The following is a 12649-nucleotide window of genomic DNA, read 5'->3' as shown; positions in this document are numbered from 1 at the left end:
GAGGGCAGGGCCTCCCGGAGGGCACCGTGATCTGGGGCCTCCAGTGTTCCCAGGATTGGAAAGGACATGGAACTTTAAAAAAGCTGGTTATTTTTTTTTTTTAATTTTTTTTTTGGGGGGGGGGTTTGTTTGTTTGTTTGTTTGTTTTTTTGTTTTTTTTTTAAGAACATTAAGTACCTTACACAGTTGTGTTGCACACCGTGCTGCTCCGGAACAGGTTGTCCAGAGAGGCTGTGGAGTGTTCCTTTTTTTTGGTTTTTTTTGGTTTTTTTTAAGAACATAAAGTACCTTACACAGTTGTGTTGCACACCGTGCTGCTCCGGAACAGGTTGTCCAGAGAGGCTGTGGAGTGTTCCTCATTGAAGATATTAAAAATCCATCTGGACACAGTCCTGTGCCAGGCAGGTTGGACCGGATGACCCACTGAGATCCCTTCCAGCCTGACCCACCCTGTGATCCTGCATTTTCTGGATCTGGACGTGTGGGATATAATGTTTATTATTTTTTTACTTACTTGGGTGGTTTGGCGTGAGGGGTGGGGTATGTTTCAGGCACCTTATTCAGAGCTGTGTCCCACAGCTGGACTGCTGTGTCCATCGGGCTCTGTTGGTGCTTAACTAGGCTTAACTAAGGAACATCCCGAGCAAGGCGACGAACGAGATGGATCCATTCCCACTCCTCCTCTCCCTCCTCCCCCGCTCCCTTCCCGGCGCGCTCCCGGCCGCGTCACGGCGCGCGCCGGCCCCGCCCGTGCGCGCCGGGGGAAGATGGCGGCGGCCGGGGCGGGCGCGGGGCGGAAGCAGGTGCGGCAGGAGGAGCTGCGGCGCCTCATGAGGGAGAAGCAGCGCCAGAACGCCGGCAAGAAGCGCATCGACTCGCCCTTCGCCAAATATCCTCGGCACCGGGCTCCCTAGCGCCCGGCAAGGAGGCTGGGAGGGGTGGGTGGAGGGAGGGCGAGCGCGCCCCGCACGGTGCTTCCCTTAACGCGGCCGACACGTACAACAGCCTGGGGCACCTGAGCTGCTCCCTGTGCAACGCGCCCGTGAAGGGCGAGCTGCTGTGGCAGACCCACGTCCTGGGCAAGCAGCACCGGGAGGTGAGCGGCGGTGCGGAGGGTCTGGGCCGGGCTTTGTTGTTCGGGACAGCGCTCGGCCCGGGGAGAGGCCGGAGCGGGGCTGGGGCTCGCTGCTCCGCCTCATCCCGTGCGGCCGCGGGAGCAGCGGAGCGCCCGCCGGGATGGGGGTGGGAGCCAGCCCGGCTGTTCCGTCTGCCTTCTGTTCTCTTAAAAAGCCCGTGCGGGGGTTGAAAAGGCAGCCCGTAAAAAGGCGCTCCCGCGTCTGTCTTTCAGGGGTGCGCTCCTCCGATGAAGCAGTTCCCACATTAGGGACAGCTTCTGGCTGTCACTTGTCTGCAGCTCGGGCTTGGAACCTCCCCCCCTGCCCCTCTCTCCCCGGGCTTGCTGGACGATCTGTGAGCTGTCAAGTGACAGATTCCGCGGGCTTAAGAAAATACCATTTTTTGGGTTTTTTTCTTTGTAAATCAGTAGTAAATATGAAGAACTTGTAAAGCAAGTCAGGGAGTTTGGAACTTGAATGCGACCCATTTTTTTTTTTAAATCCTTTTAGTTTAGTTCTGCTGCTACTTCTTAGCAAAAAACTGAAAGGCTGTGTTTAATTTTACAAGTATTCAGGGAAAGGCCAAAGGAACGGAAAGGTTCCAGTTCATTGCCTGCATTCAGACTAGATGACTGTAGCAAGGCAGGGAGACGACTTTCATGCTGTTAAAATGCCATGCTTTAATTTTAAAACACTTAATATTCCAGGACCTTAGAATAAATCCAGCCTTCCTGCTCTTTTCTCCAGTGCCTTACTGCTGTCAGTGTTACTGCTCTGTCTTTTCTTTCTTACTGGTACAGCCTCCCTTGTGTGAGTGTCAGTTCCTCTTCCTCCATGTCACATCATTCCAGAGGCTGACAGAAACACTGGTCTTTGTTTTGGTACCTGTGGTGTCTATTTCAGTGATACTGTTCTAGAAAGGTATTTGCTCACTTTGGTGAGCTGTTGTAAAAGCTCTGTATTTTAAGCTGCAGTCCAGAAGTTACTGTTAGTAATGTGTTCTGAATTTTTATTTCTTTACAGAGAGTTGCAGAATTAAAAGGCACAAAACAGACAGCCACTGGCTCAGCTGCTGGTGCGTCATCTCATCCTGTCAAGAGAAAAACAGCTGAGACAGAAAGTACAGACCTAAAGAGAATAAAAGGTAATGAGAGAGAAATGCTTGCCAGAATCTGTCTGTTTTACATCTTGAATGTTTTTGGTTTTGTTCCTGTGGAAGTGAGTATGAATACACCAGACTGTTCAGTTAATGTCAGCCCATTGCTGCTGAAAAGGGGAAAAGTTTATTTGCTCTTTCTCTGTGAGTTCTGTGCCAAGAGAAAACAGTGCTTTTGAAAGTTTACCTGGTTTTCTTCTGGGTTATTGGGTTAAATTAGGTCATGGAACTGTGGGCTTGGCCCAAAGAGATTGAGGAGGAGTGTAAATTAAGCAGTAGGAGCACTTGCCTAGAAGTGGTGTTATTCCTTTTCAGTGGAATCAAGTCACTGGTTTTCCTCAAACCATGCACCAAAGTTGTTGCCAAAGGAAAGACAGTTAATTTTTTCCCTTGGTGCTACCAGACATGTAAATATATGAGACATGTTAAATACATATGGAGTTGGAGACTTGGTGCTGTCATAGAAGTCAGGGGGGTGTTTCTTTTAAAAGTATGGATTTTAAGAAGTGACTCTTGGCTGTTGTACAGGTACGGATGAAAAGCCACACACGTCTTCGTCAGGGTAAGTAGATCTTGTTATAACGTAGGAATTTTTTCTAACTAACTATGGCTGCATTCTCATCCAGCTCCTCCTTGTGTCTGCTTCCTAGACAAGGGCAAAGGTTCAGAGAGTCAGCAGATCCCTGCTTCTGCTGGTTGTCTAACAGAGTTGTATATTCCTGAACATGGCAACATCTTCCTGAGTGGAGATAACTGTATCAACTCTTAAGACTCTCTGAGAAAACAGGAATTCTTTTACTGCCACTGACAGGTTTAAAGGATTGACATGTGGTGCTATTACACAGCTTAAACATAACTAGATTGTTGCATGTACTCTAATATTGCTGACATCCTACAGAAGAGGTGGCAGTCTGAAATTAAGACAAATTTTGAATATATAATTAAATTATATTTATTAACAAAAACTACTAACAAGTGACTAACAAGATCTTCATTAGGATGGTTTTTGTCACCTAAAATTCATGTAGGAGCATATGTTGCAGTTGAACTTGTACAAATACAGGACTGTATTTGACTTCAGGGGGTTGGGTTAAGCATCTCAACTGCCCCTAAGAATTTCTGATGGTATTCAGACATCTTTGCAGGGTTGGCAGATGTCAGGTGACACTTGTGGGTCTCCTCTGCACTTCATAGGATAAATTACTATCTTGCATAGGTACCATGTACTGTTTCCTTGTAGGAATTTGAGTTTGTGTGCAAAATTAACACTTAAGAGGTTTGTCCATTTTTGAACTTGTTGGTACAATTAGTTTAGAATATATTGTGGAAAAATGTTTGGCTTGCAGGCTGCAGCTATTCCAGCAAATCTGTGCTTTCTCATTGCTGATCCTGTGTGGTTGTTCTAAATTGCAGTCCTGGACAGCACTAGGTACCCAAAATAAGTAGCAAATTACTTAGTAGGTGGAAAAAAATTACTTTAACCACCATTCCAATTTGTTATGGGTTATTTTTATTAATGTGAATATGCAAATGGAACAATGGATCTAAAATATGCTTTTAGAAATAACCTGTGAGTTTCTGGGGAGCTTAAAAAGAGAGCCCCAAGTGTGTGCTGTCTTCACAGAGTGGCTGTGTTGGCAGCTGTGCAGTTCTGGCTGTTGCTCAGTGCTCACTATCTCACAGCCTGCACTGCTCATAGAGGGACTGGGCTGCTGGTGCTGGACTGGACTCATTGCTGTGAAGTTTCAAACAGTTGTGTTGTGGGCTCTTTACCAGGCTGCCAGCAGATTTTTTTGATGAAGCAGAGCAAGACAGGGCCAGTGTACACCCTTCCAAGGGCCCAGGTCCCAGTTTATTGTCAGGGAATTACGAAGATGACGATGATGATGAAGAGGATGAACAAGAGCAATCAAGCAAATCTTCTGTTGTGCATAAAACTGAAATTCCACCTCCAACTCAAGAAGCAATAGCTAATTCTCTGCCTGCAGGTAATGCTGACTGAAATAGTAATTAGTAATTCTTAGTAATTAATAGTAATCTTCTGTAAGGAGAAACTGTGATTTAACTGATGATGAAAGGTTTTTATTTTATTTTTCTAATTATTGCCATTAGGTGATGGTGAGGATGTGTAATACTGGAAGTAGAGCTAAGCTAGCAAAGAATCTCCTGTTACTGTGTGGTGATTGCTTATTGATTTTGTGTTCTAGTTGTTTGAGGCTGCCAAGGGAAGTAACAGCTGGCTGTTCTTCCCTTGATTCTGTAAGGTACTAACTGAAATTCCTGTCTAGTAGGAATTTTAGAACTGCCTGAACAGCTGTTCTTTTTGTCATAGACTTCTGTCCTTTCCTATAGACTTTTTTGACACCAAAACTCCAGCTGCTCCTATAGTTTCTCATTCAGGATCCATACAGAAAGCAGAGGTGCAAGAGAAGGTAATTGAAAGGTAAGCAGTCAGATCAAATATTGATAGTCTGAGCAATTGTAAACAAACAAATGTTTGTTTACAAAAATCTTCCGGGAAATAGAGACCCCTTAGAACTTACTGTTAGGTTGCATTCAGAATAGTTTGTATATATGTGAGCCTCAGGCATTGTTTCAGACAGGTATCTTGCACCCTAGGGGCAGGAGAAGAGATGGAGCAATGTCATACAGAGTCTGCTTGACATCTCTTTGGAAATTTTAACACAGGGTACTGTGGGAGTTTCATGTCAACCACTGCTTTCCACTTTTTAAAGGAAACTGCTTGTTGTGTGGTAATGGTTCAGCTCACTTGAGTGCTCCTTTAGACAATGCTTTAGTTTTTCTGAAGTAGAAACCGTGCTGTTACAATGTTTGGGTGTTCAGTGCACTGGAATGAACAGTTTAAGGAGCATAAGCTACAGCTCTTGTTTTAACAGTGAGATTTAAACCTTTCTGTGCAGTTCCTTCAAAGCAAGGAAAGATCAAGCCAAAGGAGGAGATTTTGATGGCTGTAGATAAAACTAAGGGCTTAAAAAACTTGCTGTGTTTCTACATACTTACACAAAGGATTATGAATTTTGGTTTTGACTATTTTTAACTCTGCAGTAAAGCAGATTGTAAAGTGTTGACTTGGGCTAATAGTAATCAAATATTTCAGGAAAGAAAACACTGCTGAAGCTTTGCCAGAAGGTTTCTTTGATGATCCTGAAGTGGATGCAAAAGTAAGTGATCTACTTGTTTTATGCTACTGGATTTATTTCTGCCAGTGGTAATGATTTTCTGAGTAGTAAGGATGCTTTTCCAGGTAATGAATCATACTGGAATATAAGAAAATTACTGAACTATTAAGACTAGAATAAACTATTTCAGTTGGAGTGACCTATAATAATCATCTAGTCCAACTGCCTGAAAACTTCAGGGCTGAACAGAAACTAAAACTTACTATTAAGGGCTCTGTCCAAATCCCTTTTAAGCACTGACAGGCTTGGGGCATTTGCCACCTCTCCAGGAGGGCTGTTCCAGTGTTTTCCCACCCTCTTGGTAAAGAAATGCTTCCTACTGCCCAGTCTGAACCTCCCCTGGTGCAGCTTTAAACATTCTGTGTGAATGAGAAAACATGAAAAGGGGTGGAGGTGGGCAGGAAGAGCTTGGTAAAGTCATCTCTTGGAAAGTGTTTTTGATTATGGTTGCTCTGTGACTCTTAAAGAAATGTCATTTGTTGGTTGGAATACTGAACTGAGATTTGGACAATCTACCTTTATTTCTGTGAGTCATCCCAGGAAAAGCAGTTCACTTAATTTGTACATTTGGTTTTGCTTTGGAATTGGGGATATAACAGTTCTGTGATGTCCTTTGTGAGATCCTGCTGAAAAGTGTTGAGTCACTGTGTGACTGACAGGGTGCATCCTGCTGGAATGAAAACAGCTCCGTTATTGCACACGCTGTCACCTGTGGTGCTGGTTACACCACAAGAGTGAACTTGCTCTTCAGCCCTCTCGTCTTTTACCACTTTGGGGTTTTATGATGCTCGGAAAAGAAAAGAAATGTGGGTATTCACCTGTTTCTAAAAAAAAAACAAAACCCACATCTAAAAATCTTGAAATTCAAAAACATTCATACTTCCTTCAGCTTCCACGGTGCCAAATGACCAAAATAAACACTGGTGTTTGAAATACAAACCTGTTTTTGTTTGTTTTGTAAAATTTGCCACGGATTTGATGGCTTTCTTGCTTTCTTTATTGAAATATAGTGCTGTAGGCCTAAGTCTTTTTTATTTTCTTTGAGTACATTTCCTTGTTCACACAGTGGAAGGCTGCTGGTGTATTTAAATGGCATTGTGAGGCCAAGCCATGACATCTAATTTAGAGACCTTCCAAATAATGCTTCTTCATGTTCAGTTAGTCCCACTAGTTTTATTTGCTCTGGCAAGACTCTTTCGGCACTACTCATGCCCCGGTGTTGCCATATGTGAATAGTTTTGAATAATGATATTTTGAATATTGAGATATGTAGCTGAAAAAGCCATCCTTTGGCTGTTGGGTTGTTTTTTTTTTTCTGTGTGTGTGGGGTTTTTTTTGTGTTTTGTTTTTTGTTTTGTGTCTAATTGAAGTAGTAAATTTTTCAAATACTTAGTTTCATCATAAGTAGGGAATGCAGGAATGCCTATCAGGAAAGGAGAACCTGCTTATCTCTGTGAGGACACTGGTTTAGGAACCTTTGTTCTGGGTATTGCCTCCAGTGATAAATTTACAAGTGGTTACTTGTTCCATTGAATTGCTTGGAGAGGCTCTTGCTCTTAATCAGCCCTTTCTGAGTGTAACTAAGTCAGAGGAAGGAAAATGTCTGTGACATCACTTATATTGAGGTGGCTGTGGTGGTTCTGTGTTGGAATCATACACAAAAGAATTATTTGAAGAATCAACTGGGCATTTGAAAGGGAGATTGTGGGTGTGAAAAATGCTTGTTATTTGCATGAGGTACTTGTAAAGCATATTAATTCTGGATTAGAAAAATATTTCAAGAAAAAATAATAACTTTAGTGTTTAAATTTATTGTAAGAAATACAAATAATTATGAATTACAAAAGACAACCACAATGCATAATAACACAGTACATACACATATGATAGAAATAATAACAGAACAGAAAAATGAAATGATGACTATTACTTCCCAGTATGAGTTTGCTTGGAAGCTTCTAATTTATTCTATAAACTTAATTCATACTACTTGATTTTGTATAATCACTCAGGAACAAAACACACCAAACTGTTGTCTTTACTAAGGTGATGACTGATATGTCACCAAAAGAGCAGAATGAATAAAGGGAAAATAAAACTAATGCAAAAATATGGTGTCATGACTTCTTATGTTCAAACTGCTTAGTTCTCCTAGCTATATAATTTCTACTCAGTCCTGAGTCAGGCATAATCTGTCCTCTAAAATACATTATATGCCACATCTCCCAGTCTTGAATTGTGTAAGTTTCAATTACACAGACAGACCACCTTGTTTATTTATTTGCATTAAAAGCACAATCTGGCTTTGATTACCTTGGCTGTAGATGTTAAACACATTCTTACCACTACTACTTTTTCAGACTTCATGTCTTTGTACTAAATGCCATCTACCACAGAATAAAAAGCTTTGCATGTCATTAAAATTGGTTTGTAGCTGTACAGTTTCTTCTGTTAGCCAACAAAATTAGACTAGATTTGAAATACAGTCAGGCTACCTAACACCAGCAGACTAGTGACTGAAAGGTTTGATATTTTATGTTATGCCAAAGGCAAACAATTCACTGCTTTTTGGCTTGTGAAATGGCTACTGTATGCAATTGTACAGGCAGCTTACAGAAGAATTTAATAGTTATCACCTGACAGAGTGAAATGGCATACCATCAGACTCACTTCTGTTACTCCAGACATTCCACACCAGCCACTTTCAGTCAATAATTATTCTTTAATGCTGCAGTCACAGATGTTGTTTAATCCAGGAGCAGAGTCAGATTTTTCTTCCGAAACCATTGTGCAGCTGCACTTTCTCACTCATATCCATTACTTAAACTGAAATGCATAAACCAGACTTCTCTGATAACATAGCAGCCTAATTTTTCATATTTCTCCTGGTTTTTTTTTTACAGTGCCCCAAAAAGTCATTAGACTTAAATTGTTAATTTATAAATTTTCATGTTCCTTAGGTGAGAAAAGTTGATGCTCCAAAGGATCAGATGGACAAAGAATGGGATGAATTTCAAAAGGCAATGCGACAGGTCAACACAGTAAGTAATGGAATCTATATTTATTGATTCTAAATACTATACACAATAAGGAAAACAAGTTTCATGCAGCTCTGCAGAATGGCTGACATCTGCATTTGTCAGCTGTTTGTTTCAATGCAGTGTGTGGTTAAATGCACTTTATAAATGAGCAAATGGTTCTTTGTATTTTCCACTTAAATTAAATTAAGATGAAAACTTCTAATCAAGAACCAGTCATATGTATCTAGTTACATTTGTTACACTGTATTTTATTTAAATACTATTTAGCTAACATATACCTCAGATCAGTGTCCTGTATCCAAACAGGACCCAACTATGGACTCTTCTTTAGCTCTATATTCATACTTTAACTTTTAAAAACACTACCCATTTGTCTGTCTTTTTAAAAACATATCTATAAAGTGTAGGTAACCTGGATTTCTTGTTTAATTTAAATGCACTGGAAAGGAATTCCAAAATCTGGGAAGGTGACAAAAGAGTTTTGAGACACGTAAATTGGCCAGTTTTTCTGTACTTCAATTTTTCACTGTTTACCATTGCATGGAAAGTCTTCCTGCAGCAGGTGTTTATCTGCCCTTGTGTACAATTTAAAGATTACCTGGTGTTCTGGTCTTTCCCTAGAGTATTTGCTATTCTTTTAATTATTTTAATTGTAAATAGTTACTCATATGTTAACTGCTGAGAAAAGTGGTGCAGAAAAATGTATCATTGCTCATTTTAAAGCAGTCAGCACTATAAACAGAGCGAATGTTCATACAAAAGCGGTGGTGGATACATTTTGCTAGCATAAGCCATTCAGATAATTCTTCAGCTTAGGAGGAATCTTCTCAGTTATGCGTGGACCATTGATTGCATAGCATCTCCCAGACATTCAGATTTGAGAAAGTATATGCTGAAAAAAATAACAGGTTAGAAACACTTCGGGATCTAGTGGGAATAGTTAAACAGTATGTTCAATAACTGGTGTGTATTTAAGTCCCAAGCACTGGGATAGAGCTCTCGTTTCAGCCTCAGACTGTGGGTGTGTGTCATTTGTTTATGCTCAGTTTCAAATCGTAGTGTATTGAAAATTTCCAAAGATTAACCCCAAAGCAGCCAAAATTCTTTTGATTTTAAGAAAAAGCATTTCCATTTCAAATTAAACCAGACCATTTTTTTGTCTGTATTTGCCCTTGTAAAGATGGGAATATACACAGAGGAGATTGACACTAACTTCAGGTAGAGGGGAGCAGGGGAGGACACAGACATTGTAAAGGAGTGGAAGTGGAATTCAGGATGAAGGTGAATTTTCTCAGTGCTTTTCTGGTTTAGATTTCAGAAGCAATAGTGGCAGAAGATGATGAGGAGGGACGACTAGATCGCCAGATTGGAGAAATTGATGAGCAGATGTAAGTAGATCAATTTTTCCTCAAATTCTCTGTTCTCTAGCAGCAATGGATTGCTCTTTGACTAGAGTGATAAAAAACACTTTTAATCTGTGATACTACCTCTCATTAATCATCTGAGTATTTGAAGGACAGACTCCCTCAAATTGCAGAATGATACCTAATAATGACGTGGATTTTGATACAAAGTTTTGTAACTTTCTTCAAAGAGAGAATGCACTGGAATCACTGAAAGTACACAAGGCAAATACTTGAAATAAACTGTCCCTCTTCCCCTGTCAGGTGGATTAATGTCTTAGTTTGTATTTCCCTTGAGAATATTGATGGATGTAGAATTTATGTGAACATTTTAAAGAAACATTTTCTGTACTGAAAATGTCCTCTCCTGTGGCAAACCTTCTTTAATTCTAGTAGAAATTTACTTAAAGGTTTTGTGGAGTGATGCACTTCATTGCACAAAGTGGTTTGTTTGGTTTTTTTGTGCAGAAATGGTGGGTGTGGTGGTTGGATGGGCATTGGTTTAAACTGAACCCGAAATACAGCTCAGTGGAACAGCTGTTACCCTTTTTGTGTAGCTTGACACACTGATATTAACAGTGATAGAGGTAATGGTAGCTGAAAAGAAAGAGATGCAACAAAAAGAAGACACTGGAAATTAAAGCAACACTTCAACCATCTGGGCAGATTTACATGCTGCACATAACCAGTGTATGGTAACAACAGCATTGGGTTCAAACTGAACTTTGCTATTACAGGAATGCCTTTTAACAAAGTTCCTGTAATTCTGCAGAGAGCTTGAGCTAAACCTGCCTCTCTTTGAGGATTTATTTTTCTCACTAGCTACACAGAACCAAATTCAGAAATTTGTAGAGTACTTCAAGTTTTAACTGTAATTATTTTTCCCCAAAATAAAAGTTCCAAATACATTTTTAAAGACTTTTTGTAACTTTTGACTTCTGAGTGTATTCAAATGCAGGCTATTTCAAATTAAGTTGAAAATTAAATAAATTCCTTGGCCTTCAAATCTTCAGCTATGACTGCCTGTAAGAATCATATTGGTAATAACCCCTCCATGTTGACCCTTCTGAGCAAATAAGAATGAAAGGGGCAAAGGAGAATTTAAATCAGGCTGGTACTGCTTGGTATTTTCAAAAAAATATCCTGTTTAAAGTGGCTAGAATGGTTATAAAACACAATTCAAGGACAGAACTTTTTAAGTGAATGGAAACCTGAAACTTTTATATTGTGTTTACTTAAAATGTTCTGTTACAGCACAGAGGAAGCAGATAAAGAATCTGAACACATTGTGCTGCTTTTTTATTTTCAGAGATGCCACCACTAAGTTATCAAAATTGATAATTGATGTCACACCTTTCTCTCATGAAAACCATAAATGGAGCAGAGAATGATGTTCTTTCTTGTGTGGAAGTGGATATTGGTTCTGTGCTTTTGAAAAATGGTTTGTGACTGTATTGCAGTTGTTAAGTATTTGGATTAGATCTCATTGCTAGAGAATTGACCAAGCCTCTCTTTGGTCTGTTTTCACTTGATGAATACTGAGAAGGTGCACTACCATCTTGAAAGCTTATTTCTTTTTCACTGTTGGGAAGCTGTAAAGCTTCTTTATCCAAAGTTGTAGAAGCAAAATCCAGCACTGGAGATGATCACATTAATGTGGAGAGGCCCCAAATGCTAACAGGTGTCTCACTTTCCAACAGTGAATGCTACCGCCGTGTCGAGCTTCTGCGGAACCGCCAGGACGAGGTGAAGGAGAAGTTAAAGGAAGCCATGAGATTAAGAGCAGCACAAGAGAAAGAGGAGGAGGATGTTGGTAGTGAAGATGAAGAAGAACTGCAGGATTTGCTGTCCCAGGACTGGCGGGTGAAAGGGGCTTTGTTGTAGCATTTCTGCAATGTGATTGACACCCTTTTTATCTGTGGTCTTGGTTCCATTGTTAGAAGGGAGATTCTTTTGTTAAATATTTATTAAAGAGGATTGTGAGGTAAAGAGTCAAGCTTATTAAAAAAAATTTTGTAGATCTACAGTGGTGTATTACTTGTAAAAACTGTATATTGCAAATGTTTTACAATACTGAATGCACCTTTCCTATTAAAATGACTGGTTTCCTACCAGAAGTATTTTAGTGGGATTAATAAAACTGTAAAGAATCTCTAGGCTTTTGGAAGCATTAGCTCAGTTTGGTAATTTTGAGAGTTGGCTTATTGTCTATAGGAGTGCACAGTCTACAAAGTTTTCCCAGACTGAGGGTTTAGGGAAAGGGAAATACTATGCATTTATGTTTTCTTAAAATTTGTAGGTGCCCTCCTGTTCATTGCCCCAGCTCCCAATAAAATATGTACTTTTTTTTTTTTTAGGGTCTGTTACAGTTTCTCTGTGTATATAAGGACTAAGCTCAGAAATGCTGAGCTACAGTTTGTGCACAATGTATAGCCAGTAATGTGCCATAGCACTGCTGGATATTTTTCTTTATAGTCTGTTTTTGCTTAGTGCAGCCATCATGTAGCATACCTCACACTTCTTGAACCAGAGGGATGAGAACGCAGTGGTTGCATATCTGCATCACTTAATGAAAGGTGACAGAATGCCTGAGAGGAAGGTACTGCACTGGAGACTGAGGAGGTAAAATAATAACTACAAATACTGGAAATTTTCTTAAAATACTGTCTTAGGCACAGAAAGCATCTAAAATTGATTCTGTTCTGATAAACACAGATTAGGTAAAACCAAGAAC

General features: G+C 40.2%; 2 protein-coding genes across 2 annotated transcripts in view; one reads left to right on the top strand and one right to left on the bottom strand.

Annotated features, from left to right (window-relative positions):
• Window positions 1-530: 530 nt before the first annotated feature.
• Window positions 531-12270, top strand: ZNF830 (zinc finger protein 830). Its single transcript, XM_039711015.1, has 10 exons — window positions 531-889; window positions 997-1096; window positions 2139-2259; window positions 2800-2833; window positions 4048-4259; window positions 4624-4714; window positions 5390-5453; window positions 8432-8512; window positions 9824-9900; window positions 11616-12270. Exons 1-10 carry the CDS (start codon window positions 768-770, stop codon window positions 11797-11799), a joined length of 1086 nt encoding a protein of 361 aa, XP_039566949.1. The 5' UTR covers window positions 531-767; the 3' UTR covers window positions 11800-12270.
• The window catches only part of LOC120502967 (poly(rC)-binding protein 3-like), a 500985-nt gene continuing 496853 nt past the window's right edge, over window positions 8518-12649 (bottom strand). Inside the window, exon 17 of the mRNA XM_039711011.1 lies at window positions 8518-9404. Within this exon, the coding sequence (XP_039566945.1) occupies window positions 9344-9404 (61 nt within the window). The 3' untranslated portion in view covers window positions 8518-9343. The remainder of the gene's footprint in view (window positions 9405-12649) is intronic.

Source organism: Passer montanus, unplaced genomic scaffold (genome assembly GCF_014805655.1).
Source record: "Passer montanus isolate IOZ18808 unplaced genomic scaffold, ASM1480565v1 scaffold24, whole genome shotgun sequence".
Taxonomy (NCBI): Eukaryota; Metazoa; Chordata; class Aves; order Passeriformes; family Passeridae; genus Passer; species Passer montanus.
Note: the sequence above shows the minus strand (reverse complement) of the source record. Positions and strands in the feature narration are given on the sequence as shown.